Here is a 16070-nt window from a genome sequence, read left to right as displayed (position 1 = left end):
ATGAAAATATGTGTATGAATCCTATCTTTTACCAGACAGCTTAATTATCTGTTTTGTTTAATACTTATTTAAATGCATATTTTCATTTAAAAGAATGTTGTAGTTTCATTAAAGCATTGTTCATAGTGCATAGATAGGTTTCAGATTTATAAGGCTATGACAATGTAAGATAAGGTTATGGGCAGCAGATGAATGGAAAGAATGTCTGAATGAGAAATGAAATGATAAATACAAAGAGACAATATTTCTTTTATTTTTTGTTTTATCATCTATTAATCGTGTGTTGTAAGATATCATAGTTTTTCTAATATTTTAAGATTAAAACCTCCTTTTCAAAGTCCATATTTAATAATAGACATAAAGAGTTATCATGTAATCATTTCATTTTATTTTTTTACAATATTTAATCAATTTTTTTTGTTAAACAGTGTTTTTTTTTATAGATATTTCAAGGTTAAACCCTCCTTTTCAAAATCCATATTTAATAATAGATATAAAAAGACACTATATAATCATTTTATTTTCAACTTGTCTTTCTTTGCTATCTTTAATCAATTGTTTTAAACTGTATCTAAGTTTTTCAGGTATTTTAAGATTAAAACCTCGTTTTGAAAATAAAGTCCTTATTTAGCAGTAAACATAAAGAGATAATATGTAATCATTTTATTTTATTCTCTAATCTCTAATTACGTGTTTTTAATATTCACTCAATCGTGTATGGCATGGTGCCCAAGGAGAGAAATTAACATTCTGATTCATATGTGAAGACAAGATGTAGTTGAAAGATAAATAATTTTTTTAAAAATATGGATCATATCAATTGCCAGAGAGCTTAATTAACTCTGCGTTTTGTTTATCAGTTTCCACAAGAAAAATATGCATGTACATATATCTTTCATATATTCTTATATTTTCAAATATAGATGACATAATTTCCTTTAAAAATCTCTAAAAAAAAAAAAAAAAAAAAAAAAGAAAGTAAGTAAAAATATTCGTTGATCAATCGGTCAAAGAGAAGAAATATTGGTTAGTCATTCAGTCAAAGAAAACAAATATTGGTTGGTCAGTCGGTTAAAAAGAAAAAATATTGGTTGGTCAATCGGTCAAAGAGAAAAAATATTGGTTGATCAATTGGTTTAAAAGAAAAAATATTGGTTGGTCAATCGGTCAAAGAGAAAAAATATTGGTTGATCAATCGGTCAAAGAGAAAAAATATTGGTTGGTCAATCGGTCAAAGAGAAAAAATATTGGTTGGTCAATCGGTCAAAGAGAAAAAATATTGGTTGATCAATCGGTCAAAGAGAAAAAATATTGGTTGGTCAATCGGTCAAAGAGAAAAAATATTGGTTGGTCAATCGGTCAAAGAGAAAAAATATTGGTTGATCAATCGGTCAAAGAGAAAAAATATTGGTTGGTCAATCGGTCAATGCATGTACATTTATCTTTCATAGTCTTATATTTTCAAATATAGATGACATAATTTTCTTTAAAAATCTCTAAAAAAAAAAAAAAAAAAAAAAAAATTGGTTACTATGACTCCAGTCGCACAGCTGAGAAGTGCCATGAAGTGGCCTGTAGTATAGAACGCCATACAACTATGCCAAGAGACTCCAACTGAAAAGAAGGGGGATAGGGAAACAATATCAAGCTATATATTTTTTTTCTTTATTGCTAACAGTCAAAATGGCAGTATTTTACAAAACCGTTTGTTTTTTCGGCGTGCAAAATGAAAGTATAAGAAAATGATAAGACTTAAGCAAAATATATAAAAGATAACACACATGCCAATATCAATTTCATTAAATATCCAGAAAGGGCCCTTTGTCCGATGTGGGAGCACCCTGGACTGGAGTCCGTCTCGATTGCTGCTAAATCTAGAGGAATTGTGACTTCTCTTTTCAACACGAATTGCAATTAGTTTTTGCAAGTCCTCCCGTCGCTGCTTTTTTTCCCACCAGTCCAGTTCCTTGGTGACAATAGTTTTTGTGTTGCCTCCGAATGGGGGCATCATTGCTGCATTGTCTACGTGTTTGGATTCTGCAAGGTCTCCCTCTGGCTCATCTGGCAAAGTATCAGGTTTTTTCAAGATGCTAGAGTAAAATGACACCAAGAACCGAAGCACTTCCTTTTCTTTCCATGCTATGCCGGTGCCGTTGGTTACGTGACACAATGGACACATTTCTTTGGATGGGAACGCTATCTTTGGATACACAGGATCCTCGGAGATGTCACCACTCAAGCGCTTGTTAACTTTGTTATGGGCTCTCCACAACCACAGAACTGAATCTGCTGCTGTTGACACCTCGGAGAGCATCCTGCTAGACATTTTCTGGAAGTTGTGGCTGCACTCGTTGCATCCGAAGAAATAGTGGATGTAGTCGGACACTGGTAAAAGAACTCGGTAGGGTGGTACGGAAATATCTACAAAAAACAATAGAGAAAAATAGCAGTCACTTATGAATAAAAATAAACAGCAAAAAAAAAAAGGTCACCATAATAAAATACTGACTTCAATCATATGTATATATATATATCTAGAAATTGGAGATTACATCGGCTGAAAGATTGCTAGAATTACATCCAAGATGAAAACAGTAGTCTGAATAATCCAAACAATATAATACTGAGATTAATTCTACTGATTCTCGAAATTAGAGGTTCCATCGGCTGAAAGTTTGCTTGAATTACATCTTAAGTGAAAAATACTATATAGTAATAATTAGTAAGAAATAGCGATATTTAGAAATAAAAATAGGTTTAAGGCTCCTAAAATTCGTGCTAGAATTGTCCGTAAGGACCTGTGGTGCAGTGGTTAAAGTACTGGGAAAAAACAATTGTAAAAATGATATTCTGTAGGTTGAAGGTTCAATCCTCAGTGTGGGTTCGTTGGTTGTTTTTGTTTTACGGCATATCAGCACTTTTCGGGTTATTTAATGCCGAATCCAAAATTTTGAAGAAAAATTTGTAATAAAATATATTTGTTGTTTTCAAGTTGGTTTCTATTTAACCCATAGTTGAGACCCTAACAGGTACTACCACTCCGGGTCAGAGTGGACCTGGGAGCAATGGTAATTAAAGGGTGGCTCCACACTCCCCAAAGCCTGCAAGCCAAAAAATACATTTGTGAATTACTTAGGACTTCTATCCAGTCATGGCTGATGAAACAAGAATATGCTACCCCCATGAAGTAAATAAAGGATTCCGCTAGAAATTCTGCCCAAATTCCAGAGTTCGACAAAATACACCTGAAGAAGGTTGGAGGTTATATTGGCCGAAACATTGTGAAAAATCACTCAAGATGAGAATAGTAGTCGGATGAATACTAATACAAATAACCAATCCGCATCTCCAAAATTCAGAAACGTCTGAAAAATACTAGTTCGAATATTCAAATAATGGAATCTATATATTAATACAATAGTGTATGTGTTACTTTGTGTCACTCTTACATCTTTTTTCTTTCGAATGGCTGTCGTTTAATAATTGTTGTGTCCTTCCATGTCTTGTAATAAATAATTTTGCCAAGAATTCTTCATAAGTTTTGGTTTCATTTTCGATTTTAGATGATGGCACTCAACTCATCTATTTTTCTATATATATATATATATATATATATATATATATATACTAGCGAGGGGTACCCGGCGTTGCCCGGGTGTTTGGAGGTGTGTGTGGAAACTCCAGGGGGGGGGGGTAAAAAAAAAGTAAGTATGAGGATCGAACCTTAACCGTTGAGGCAAAGTTGTAAATTAAAGTATGAAGAAAAAAAAAAAAAAAAACGTGCGACGTTAACGATTGCCCCACCGCGAGATGCTAACGGAAACATGTTCGAATTTATTTAATTACTTGGATTTTGCAGGTGCCCGTTTTAATGAGTTAATGAGGTCAAGTTTGACTGCGGGATAGTATTTCATTTACTGCGGGAACGCTTCCCAAGATGTTATAGGAAAAAGACTAACCCACATGCGGCGAGCGGCAAATGTTGAATATTTATCTTCCCAAAGTCGAGCAAATTAAATACACAGGCGAGCTTCGTTGTTAACTCTGAGATATTATGATTTATATGTGATATAAAAAGTTTTAAAAAGTTGTTAAGCGACCGACCGCTTCTCTGAAAAAAGCCTTCTGTAGACATACAGAAAAAGCGAACACACATACATACATACATGCATACATTTTCGCTTTTATATATATAGATTAACTTTGCAGACTCATTCTTTCCTTATTCCAAGAATTTAATCCAAGATCAATGGGTGACCCAACAGATTACATTTTTTTTTCCTTTTTAGAAGTTAACCGTCAGTGTGGACCAAATATAGATTTAGCACTCCAATTCTACGATAGGAAGTTGATGAGAACAAGTTCAGGGCGATGAAGGAAAGTGACAGCCCTGCTTCTCTCTGACCAACTGACTGGCTTTCTCTTTGTGACGATTTATTTATTTAAACAATATTTTCCTATTGGAATGGTTATTATTCCTTATTGTATATTGTTTCAATTCTTTGACCGATATCTCTCACATATTTTTGAGTCAAATTATGCATTCCATTAGACAATGGTGGAAAGTCCCGCACTCTTCACATGGAATCCATCTGCGTGTGTGCAACCCATCAAATGTTTTTCTTCCTGCCAATGTCTAACACTTGGTTAACCGGGTATATTTGTCAGGTACTTTTAATAAATTCTTTTTTATGAGTCCAGTTGCTCCTATAATTATTGGAATGATGGAGATCTTCCTAAGATATTAGTCACAAATTCATGTGTCACTAAAAGAAATGTGAAACACCTTTAAATAACACATAATAAAATAAGTATTGCGTCTATTTGATCATACCACATTTCTGAATTTTTTGAGATAAAGATTGGTTATTCATATTATTTGGATTCATTGGGCTACTGTTCTCATTTTGAGTGTCATTTTCACAATGTTACAGTCAATGTAACCTCTGGCCTTCTTCAGGTGTATCCCGCCAAACTCGGGAATTTGGACGGAATTCTGAATTATTTACTTCACGGCAGTAGCACGCTCTTGTTCCATCAGCCATGATTGGATAGAAGTCCTAAGTAAATCACAATTGGACTACAATACATGACGCAGTGGTTAGAGGACTTGGAAAAATCCATAGCAAAAGTGATACTCTCCTGAAGCTTCAATTCTCAGTGTAGGTGACTAAAAGGTACAACTGTGAATTACTTAAGACCTCTATCCAGTCATGGCTGACAGAACAAGAACATGCTACCCCCGTGAAGTAAATAAAAGGGTTCCATTCGACATTCTGCCCAAATTCCTGAGTTTGACAGAAACACTGCAGAGTTCAACATGATACACTTGAAGAAGGTCGGAGGTTACATTGACCGAAACGTTGTGCAAAATGAAACTCAAGATGAGAACAGTAGTCCGAAGAATCCAAATAATACTGATCATAGTCGTCGGCACGTGGTAGACGTGGTTGATAAATGATATGTATTAGTGATGGGACGATTTTAATATTTTTCCTGATTCTGATACAATTACCGATTCCGTTAGTAAATTGCCAATTCCGATTCTTTATAAATCTCTAAATATTTAATTATAAAATAGTTATTTTTTCCTAATCACCAGAAAAACACATGCATATATTTTCTCAAACATAAAAAGAATAGTTGTTGGGGGGGGGGGTATCTATAGATTTTCATTTGACTAGAATTTCAAATCAATAAATATTTCATCATTACCACCAGCAGTTGGAAATTTTAAAAAATAAAATTAAAAAAAAAAAACAAAAAGAAAATTAAAGGAATATTTTTGGCATTGGAAAATATGCACAAATTTTTCCAATTCCAAATAGTTTTGATTTTTTCTGATTCTGATTGATCGTCCCAACACTAGTACATATATTACAACAGGAAGAAGAATAGCTGCCCCAGCACAATGGGTAACCCCCCCCCCCCAAAAAAAAACAATTTTAGGCATTAATGGCAAAGGAGACAATTGAGTGTACGGCACAATCACCTTGACACACCGGTTCTTGCCAGATCACCAAAGTTAAGCAACGTTGAGCCTGGCCAGTACCAGATGGGTGACCATTTAGGAAGGCTAGGCGCTGTATGTACCTTCTGGAAAGGTTGGGCATGGGGCCAGCACTCCCACTCTGCAAAAAGAACTCACTACAAAAGCATCTACAAAAAGTTGTAGATGGCCCAGGGGATCAAAGGCTATGGATGGATGGATGTAGACAATTGCGTGAGGGTGGGGGAGATAACTAACATTGACTAAGCAAAAATAAGCATATTTTAAAAGATAATTTAGGACGCTAAATAACACTGTGCAACAAATTCCAGGCTAAAGATAACTCCATACGACATGATCTTTATTTCTTTAGATTTTTTTTTTTTTTTACATAGGCATCACCACTTATCAAGGCAAAGAAGCCACTCGAGGATAAGGGTTAAGAATGTACAGTAGAAATTGGACAATATAGTAATCGTTAGTAATGGAAATTCGGTAAATTTGTTAACTTATATGAAACAGCTCATCAAAAACTTGTTTACGCTAGACTTGAAGACAAGCATATTGTAGTCAGCTGGAAAGCAGGAAAACGGAAGACAATTCCATAGGCGTGCAGTCCTAAGAAAGAAGCTTTGCTCATGGAATCTGCGTTTAGGTTTAGGCACAGATAAAGAGTAGAGGGGAAATTATTGATAGTGCTTTCTGCTAGACAGGTGTTTCTTGTGAAAGTTTGGCGAGGGGGGGGGACAATAGATTGGAGCTCAGTCGAGCACTTGCCATGAAAATAACGATAAAGCAGAGACAAACTCGCAACATCTCTTCTGTGAGAAAGAGGTTGCAGGGAAGAGAAAAGGACATCTCCTACAAGGCTATGAAGTCTATTTTGAACTCTATCAAAGCAGGATAAGTCCTTTCTAGCAGCTCCTGCCTAGATGCAACAGTACTCCATCCTTGGACGTACCTAGCTCTTATATAGATAGAGAATTGCATCAGCAGTGAGATATCTACTGGATCGATAGAAGGATCCCACCATTGCATATACTATTAATCATAATTTATTATCATTGATGAAAAACAGAATTGTCGGTTTAAACAACATCTGTCCTATTAACCCTCTTATGGTGAGAGCCATCTTCCACGTTTTACATTCCAGAAGTAGTCTGCCAACATGCCAGGATCCATCTTCCTTTAAAACTTTTCTCCATCACTCAAACATCCTGACGAAATCTGGCTCCATGTTCATCATTCACCATCACTAAGATTCTCTGCAAAATTCTTGAAAGTGACAATTTTGAAAAAAAAAAAAAAAAAAAAAAAAAAAAAAACCTAATTCGATGAAAAGAAGATCGATTATGGATTTTCTATGCTATTGTGCACAGATGTCTTGTACTTTTTTGACTGTTTCACAGTGTGCAATCAAAGAAAGAATGAAACAATTTTAAGTAAAAAAAAAAAAAAAGAAAGAAAGATCTCTCGTCTGCAAGCACCGAATAAAGTCAGTCCTAGAAATTGCGGAATCAATCTACGAAAAAGGAAACAGATTAATTAACAAACTAAAAATGAAATGTCCGGTTGATTATTCTAGCGTCGTAAATTATCTCTTGTAAAATATGGTTATTTTTGTTTAGTCAACGATACTTATCTCCCCTTAAATAATTGTATTATTTTCCATTAATGCTAAATTTTGCACTATTTTTATGTCAGCTTATAACGATTGGCATCGTCATTATCTAAACGTATCCTGGCTTGATGACAATTTAAAATAGAAGCATTACAGAAAACTTATTTAATCAGTTGTTGGTTTTTAATTTTTTTAATGCTAAATGTTTATTTACGGTTTGTGATTTTTTTTAGATTTTGTTGGTACTTTAGAAATAATGCTATTTGATTGGTATTAGTTAGTGATGGGACGATTTCAATATTTTTCCCTGACTCCGATACAATTACTGATTCCGTACTAAATTCCAATTCTGATACATTTACTGATACTGATTCTTTATAAATCTCTAAATATTTAACTATAAAAGTGTTATTTTGTCCCGATTACTGTAAAACCACATCTTAAATATGCATATATTTTCTCAAATGTAAAAACACCCTTGTGAAGGGGTGATCAAGAGATTTTAGTCTTACTGGAAGTTTAAATCAAGAAATATTTATTATTTTATTATTACTACAAGCAGTGAAAGATGTTTCTTAAACCAAAACTAAATAAAAAAGATAATTTAAGGAATCAGTTCTGACATCGGAAAATAGCCACAAGTTTTTCCGATTCCGATACCCCAAAAAGTTCCGCTTTTTCTGAATCCTGATTCCGATTAATCATCCCGATACTAGTATTAGTTATATATTGTGTTTTTGGATGTTTACTTCCCAATTATAATTTTGTTGCCTAACTTTGTTTCTTTTAGAAATTCTAAGAGATTTTGGAATCAATTTTGTTAATAATGTCTTTCAAATTGTGTTGTTTTTTTTTTTTTTACATATAGGAGTCACCACTTATCAAGGCCTGGAGGCCAGTCAAGGATAGGGGTTAATGATTGATCAGTAATCAATGGAACAATATCATAGTAATCGTTAGTAGCGGATATTGTAGTCAGCTGGAAAGCAGACAAACAGAACAGAGTTCCACAGGTGTGCAGTTCTAAGAAAGAAGCTTTGTTCATGGAATCTACGTTTAGGTTTAGGCACAGATAAAGAGTGGGGGAAATTATTGATAGTGGTTTCAATCAGACGAGTGCTTTTCGTAAAATTTTGGGGGACCATAGATTGGAGCTCAGACGAGCACTTGCCATGAAAATAACAATAAAGCAGAGACAGGCTCACAGCATCTCTTCTGTGGGAAAGAGGTTGCAGAGAAGAGAAAAGGGGTGTCCACAACTGAGCTACAAAGTCTATTTTGAACTCTGTCAAGGCAGGATAAGTCTTTCGAGCAGCTCCTGCCCAGATGTGGCAACAATACTCCATCGTTTTTTGGTAGTATTTTATTTGTGTTAGATTGAAATCTATACAGTTGGTTAGGATGTGTTTCGCTTTGTAGCGATCTTGACATGGGATACAGCTTAGTGTTTCTTCTTATGTAGAAATAATGCTATTTAATGGTGTTAAGTTGTGAGACATTGTGTTGAACAAAGATGGCGGCATAGTTCAGATCAGTAACCAAGATGGCAGCGTAGTTCATATCAGTAACCAAGATGGCGGCGAAGAATTAAATGCGGTCCGTGACGTAGTAAACAGCGAACTGATTCAATCCAAAATTCGACAATTTTTATAATAATTTTGGGACGTTTTCATTGGTTGTTTAGCACAGCCGTTGGTTATAAAAATGATTAGCCAATCCATTCGTCTCATACCCCCATCACAAGTCAAAAACATTCTACACACCCCCTTTTTTGATATAATGGAAAAATCCTTTCGGATTCAATTTGTAAGTAGTCTGGCCTTTTTCGCTCCCTAGTTATTAGTGTTGTGACGATTAATCAGAACCAGAAAAATCGGAAAGTATCGGAATCAGCATCAGAATCGGAAAATTTGTGCCTATTTTCCAATGCCAAAATGATTCTTTTGTCTTTTTTATTTGATTTTGTTTAAAGCAAAATTTACCATTGCTGGTAATAATGGTAAAATAAATATTTATTGATTTTCAACTACCAGTAAAACTAAAATCTATAGATCACCCCCCCCTCCCCAAGTGTACTTCCACGTTTAAGAAAATATATGCAGAATTAACATGTATTTTTACGGTTATTGGGGGAAAAACATTACAACTCTATAGTTAAATATTGACAGATTTATAAAGAATCGGAATCGGTAATTGTATCAGAATCGTCCAATCACTAATAGCTATATTTTGTATTTTTTGGATGTTTTATTTTTCCAACTATATTTTGTCACATAACTTTGTTTCTCTTATAAATTCCAAGAGGTTTTTGGAATCAACTTTGTTCAAAATTTCTTCTAGATTGTTAGCAGAAAGCTTACTAAACAAAGTCATACTCAGAGATCCCATGAACCACCAAGTTTAAAAAAAAAAAAAAAAGAAGCAAAACAAAACATGTAAAAAAAAAAAAAAAAAGAGTAAATTCGATTAAGAGCTAAAAATTAAATTCAGGTTGGTTGGTTGGTTATTTTTGTTTTACGGCATATCAACCCTTTTCGGGTTATTTAATGCCGAATCCAAAGATTTTGAAGAAAAAATTTTTTAATAGAATATATTTGTTGTTTTCACGTCAGTTTCTATTTAACCCATAGTTCGGACCCTAACAGGTACTACCACTCCGGGTCAGAGTGGACCTGGGAGCAATGGTAATTAAAGGGTGGCTCCACACTCCCCAAAGCCCACAAGCTGGGGCCTCACCACTGGATATAGTTTAAGGTCATATCCAGGACCCCCATTGAGGGACTTTTACCCTCTGCAGGGGGGTAGTCGGCATATTCTAATGCCCCACCGACAGGGCTTTAAATTCAGGAGTCACCAGTAAAACATAGTTACTTGTTGGGCTTATGGAAGAATTACGGTCATCTATTCAAAAGAACACAACAACACAAATAAATATTACTTTTTACGCAGATGAAAACAGAGTTAAGATATCATTACATGTAATGCAGATAACATAGATCGGTAGTTACAATGGAAAACATTTTACTCTAATAGAATCTTTCTTTAAGCCATTTGGATTTGGAGTTTTCCTCCTGTTTCTCCTTTCCTCAACTGTACCAACATGAAGAAATTCAAATGCAATATAAGTAAACATTTCGTGGCACAACTCCCCTACTTAAATCTGGCTCCCATAAATCTGACCCACCCCCCAATCTACAATGTAACAGAGCAGCAGATGCATATTTAAAAACAGTAGACATCTTTGCAAATGACCAAGCCAGTGTGCAAGCTGAGTGTGATCTAGTGTTGGACCACACTAATTATAATACAATAAAACCACTGATCTTTACTCTCAAGATCATGAAGACATTTTATTCTCAAGCATGTGTTAATGCACGTGACCTAAGTTTCATGACATATGGTCAAAACTAAATTAGACCACAAATTTTTTAAATTTTCAGGGATCAAAATCAGATCTCTTAAAATTTTCAGGGATCAAAATCAGATCTCTTAAAATTTTCAGGGATCAAAATCAGATCTCTTAAAATTTTCAGGGATCAAAATCAGATCTCTTAAAATTGTCAGGGACCAAAACACAGCTCTTAAAATTTTAGGGTTCAGAATCAGACCTCTTTAAACTTCAGGGGTCAGAGTCAGACCTCTTTAAATTTCAGGGGTCAGAGTCAGACCTCTTTAAATTTCAGGGGTCAGAGTCAGACCTCTTTAAATTTCAGGGGTCAGAGTCAGACCTCTTTAAATTTCAGGGGTCAGAGTCAGACCTCTTAAAATTTCAGGGATCAGAGTCAGACCTCTTAAAATTTCAGGGATCAGAGTCAGACCTCTTAAAATTTCAGGGGTCAGAGTTAAGCATTTGAGCTACCAATTCTACAGTCCAGATAATACTTGCAAAATAAATTGACAACATTTCATTCAGTTCATCACAAAGGGCAACAGATTAGAAACAAAAGCGGTTGTTCAACTAGATCAAATACTTACCATTTTTATTCCGCTTGTAGGAACTGACACTGAGAGTGTGGAAAAGTGTCCATAAACTGCAGGGGTAGCCACGGTATTTGGGGCGGCTTCCCTTGCAGCCAATCCACTGTATTTTGTCTGGCAAGTATGCATCCTTGGTCTGTAAAAGAAATAAAATCTTATTTATCGATATTGCCTTAAAGCATAAAAAACGGTGTTCAGGACAAATTTGCTAGATTTTTTGAAAAGGAAATAAAAAGTGCCATATCTTGGCCAATAATTGATATATTTCCAAAATTCAAAGTACATCTCTGAGAGGATCATTTACTGACTACAGGTCACTTGAAGAAGCTGCACTACGTCTCCACCACAACCTGATTATTTTCTTCTCTAAAACTTTTCTCTTATGCATGCTGTATTGTTAGTCTCAGTCTTTTGTGGAAACTGGTTTACTTTTGGCTCATAACTGTCACTTCCCTTATTTTGTCCTTTAGTCCTCACATTCCATGAGCAATGTTTCTGACAGAGGAGGAAGAATTACTGTTTTCTGGGCCAAAATCTATCCATCTAATACTTATCGGTTGTTAGTTTTTGACCTTTACTTCTTAATTCCTTACATCAAGTGGCTTCACATCTTGCCTGGAGCGATTTCCAGAAAAAATACTATTATGACATTATTTCTCCAGAATTGTCTGATCTATTCTCTGCTTCCTTTCTCTCAGCTCGTTTAACTTGTTGGTCTAGTGGTCTACATCAATTCAGTGTTTTGATACTACATTGCAATGCAACTGTCTATTGAAAGAACCTTTTCCTGTTGACTATTTTTCTCCCAAGTCAAGACTAAAATCAATTAGATAACTCCTGTCTTTACATTAATCTTTTCCTTTTTTTTTTTTTTTTACATAAGAGTCACCACTTATCAAGGCCTGGAGGCCACTCAAGGATAAGAATGAATGGATGTACAGTAGTCAATCAGATAATATCAAAGTAATCGTTAGTAGTGGAAATTTGGTGAATTGGATTACTTAAAGGGATGGTTCATCAAGAACTTGTTTACATTGGACTTGAAGCTGACTAAATTGTAATCAGCTGGAGAGCAGGCAAACGGAAGAAAATTCTACAGGTGTGCAGTCCTAAGAAAGAAGCTTTGTTCCATGTCTAGGTTAAGGTACAGATAAAGAGTGGGGAAAATTATTGATAGTGGTTTCAGTTAGACGAGCGTTTTTAGTGAGAGTTTGGCAAGGGGGGGCATCATATAGTGGAACTCAGACGAGCACTTGCCATGAAGATGACGGTAGAGCAGAGACAGGATCGCAATATCTCTCCTGTGAGAAAGAGGTTGCAGAGAAAAGAAAAGGGAATCCTCCACTAGGCTACGAATCTATTTTGAACTCTGTCAAAGCAGGATAAGCTGCTTCTAGTAGCTCCTGCCCAGATGTGGCAACAGCATTCCATCGTTGGCCGTACCTGGCTTTTATATAGATAAAGCAATGAGATATCTACTGGAGCGATAGAAAGATCCCACCATTTTTCCAGCAACCTTGGCAACGGATTTGATGTACGTGTTCCATTTCAGATCAGAAGCTTGTCAAAACATGGAGCCTTCCCACTCTTTACATCAAGTGGCTTCACACCTTGTCTGGAGCGATTTCCATTAAAAAAAGTTTTATCTTTGCGTTAATATCGGCAGTACGGCTGGTATCTTTTTCAACCACACATAAGAGTCCATGTAGGTGCAATAACTAGTGATGGCGTGGAGGTTCTCAGATAATCACTTCCGGTTTTTCACAGACATGTAACATTCTTGGCCTTTTGACTAGGAGCAAAGTGCAGTATCTGTTCTGATAACACCCCTCCTCTTTTGTGCCCTTGGTCAACGAAAGAGATATCCGTCTAATCTGAGGCAATTTTTATCTTCATTCCAACCCAGAGTGCCCCTTTTTGCAGATCTGGATGTCTCCCTCCACCAACTGACCCTGCTACCTACTCTCTAAGAACTCACATCCATTCTTTCAATGTGACCAAACCAACCAAGTCTCCTGTTCTGCACACATCTACTAACCAGATTTAACTTTCCCTTGAATAACCAGATCCAAGCCTGTCTTTAAGACTCTCTTTACACATCCGTTGTATTATTTTCATATCATTTCTCTCCAAGCAACACATATCCTCAACCTTCATTGGTCAGGTTTCACATTCATACTCCATCGTACTCATATATTCTTCCTTAGGTTGACAGTGGTAATGCTCTGCTGATTAGTAATGACAGAATACCCATAACTTTTTAATGAAAATCACTCACAACAACCTCTTTACCAGAGAAGAGACGATGCAAGCCTGGCTCTGCTCTATTGTTATTTTCATGGTAAGTGCTCGACTGAACTCCAATCTATCCCCCCCATTTGTCAAACTTTCACAAAAAAAAAAAACACTCAACTAATCATAACCACTATAGACGATTTCTTCCACTATCAGTGCCTTAATCGAAATGCAGATTCCATGAACAAAGCTTCCCAGAACTGCCCACCTGTGGAGCACTGTTCTGCTGTCCCGGTTCAAAACAACATAGTAATCTTCAAATCCAATGTAAACAAGTTCTTGTTGACCTGTCCCCATAAATAATCAAATTCTATCCAACTTTCACCATTAACGATTAATACACAACCACCTTACATTCATTAACCCTTATCCTCAAGGGGTTTTTGGGCCTTCATAAGTGGTGATTCCCAATTAAAAACAAAAAACAAAACTGATTCTATTCATTCTGATAAATTGGAAAGTCACTCAGTTTAGAGTGGAAAGTGTAATACCGAGGTTTGCGGTTATATGATCCTGATTAAATCAATCTTCAGATTAATTATGCATAACCTGACACTAACAATTCTAATGCTTTTTTGGCCTCATGTCATAATTATATTACATACTAGCAGTTCAACCCAGCTTTGCTCAGGCCCATATGTACTGTTCATAACTTAATGTGCATATATATATATATATATATATATTTTTTTTTTTAAAGTTTGACTCATGTCCAGCTAACCTACATCTAAAATTTCAAGTGTTTAGACCCAAAATTGGCGGAGGAGTTTGGTAGAGTCTGCAACGGTCAACTCTTTCAACTTTGACCTCTTGGCAGCCCAATTTTCGCCCAAAACTTGATAAAAAAGCTTGCTGCATGTCTGAATACCCATTATGTAAAATTTCAAATGTTTAGACCCAAAAATGGCTGAATAATTTGCTAGAGACCGCAAAGGTCAAATCTTTATAACTTTACCCCTTGGTAGCCAAATTTTCTGCTAAAAATCGATTAAAGAGCTTGCCCTATGTCTGATTACACTTTATGTAAAATTTCAAATGTTTAGACCAAAAATTGGCCGAGAAGTCAAATTTTTTGTAACTTTGGCCCCAATTTTTACCCTTTAAATTTATTGTTTTGGACACAAATAAGGTTCAAAGGTTTGATTCATGTCCAAGGAACCTACATCTAAAATTTCAAGTGTTTAGCCCCAAAATTAGCGGAGGAGTTTGCTAGAGTTTTCAAAGGTCAAATCGTTGAACTTGACAATCAAATTTCTGGCTGAAAACTGATGAAAAAATTTTTTTCCCAAATCTCAATACCTTTATATCAAACTTCGAGTCTGTAGACTGAAAATTAACAGAGCAATCTGGTAGGGAAATGTACACACACAGACAGACACACACAGACAATTTCACTTTTATAGATTTCCAGATATACCAGTTCCTCCCTGTGCTCTAGTAGTACAACAAAAGTAACAAAACTTCCAGACAACCTCACCCCCCCCTCCAAATATATAGGAAAATAGAATCGCACTTTCTATACATGCCCGATACTTCCTTCCTTTGTGCGACAATGCTGGTCTGTAATGGCAGAATTCCTCATTTCTTAATTGATCCACTCTCACGAATTAGACAATCACTCGATTATTAGTGAAAAGTAGAATCCCGAGGTTCGCAGGTATCTGATCCTAATTAAACCAACTTTTGCACGAACTTAGACCATAAATCTTCAGAGACTGACATTTCTAATGTCTATTGGCCTGTCATATATATATATATATATATATATATATATATATATATATATAAAATATATTTAGTCATCGACATACAGTCCTGTTTCGTTGTTTCACAACTCATCAGTGCCGCTAGACTAACACCTATCCCAAGCCGAGGATCGAACCTAGAACCGTTGTGATGACAGTCGGCAGTTCTACCCCCTGACTACGGAAGCGGTGGCCGCAACTAATCTGTCTGAATGTCTATTTAAATAAACATTCGTCCGCCACTCGTAAAGTGCTCAAAAGTTTGTTTGTAAACAAACCGCGAGCTTCGTATTTTTTTAGTTAAATTAAGTAGCGAATGAGATTATTTACGATAGTGCTCAACCCAAGAGGGGGGCTTTATAAAATATATTATATATATATATATATATATATATATATACCAACTCTTTCTTTGCTCCAATGATATCAAATAGCTATGAAA

General features: G+C 35.6%; 1 protein-coding gene across 1 annotated transcript in view; it reads right to left on the bottom strand.

Annotated features, from left to right (window-relative positions):
- Positions 1 to 244: 244 nt before the first annotated feature.
- Positions 245 to 16070, bottom strand: part of LOC145247803 (sulfhydryl oxidase 2-like) — a 272044-nt gene continuing 256218 nt past the window's right edge. Inside the window, exons 9-10 of the mRNA XM_080109438.1 lie at positions 11586 to 11724; positions 245 to 2421 (exon numbers count right to left, since the gene is read on the bottom strand). Of these exons, the coding sequence (XP_079965564.1) occupies positions 1679 to 2421; positions 11586 to 11724 (882 nt within the window). The 3' untranslated portion in view covers positions 245 to 1678. The remainder of the gene's footprint in view (positions 2422 to 11585; positions 11725 to 16070) is intronic.

The sequence above is a fragment of the Euprymna scolopes genome, chromosome 26, assembly GCF_053919585.1.
Source record: "Euprymna scolopes isolate OS-2025 chromosome 26, ASM5391958v1, whole genome shotgun sequence".
In the NCBI taxonomy this organism is placed as follows: domain Eukaryota; kingdom Metazoa; phylum Mollusca; class Cephalopoda; order Sepiida; family Sepiolidae; genus Euprymna; species Euprymna scolopes.
The sequence above is the reverse complement of the archived record's forward strand: the minus strand, read 5'-3'. Positions and strand labels throughout refer to the sequence as shown.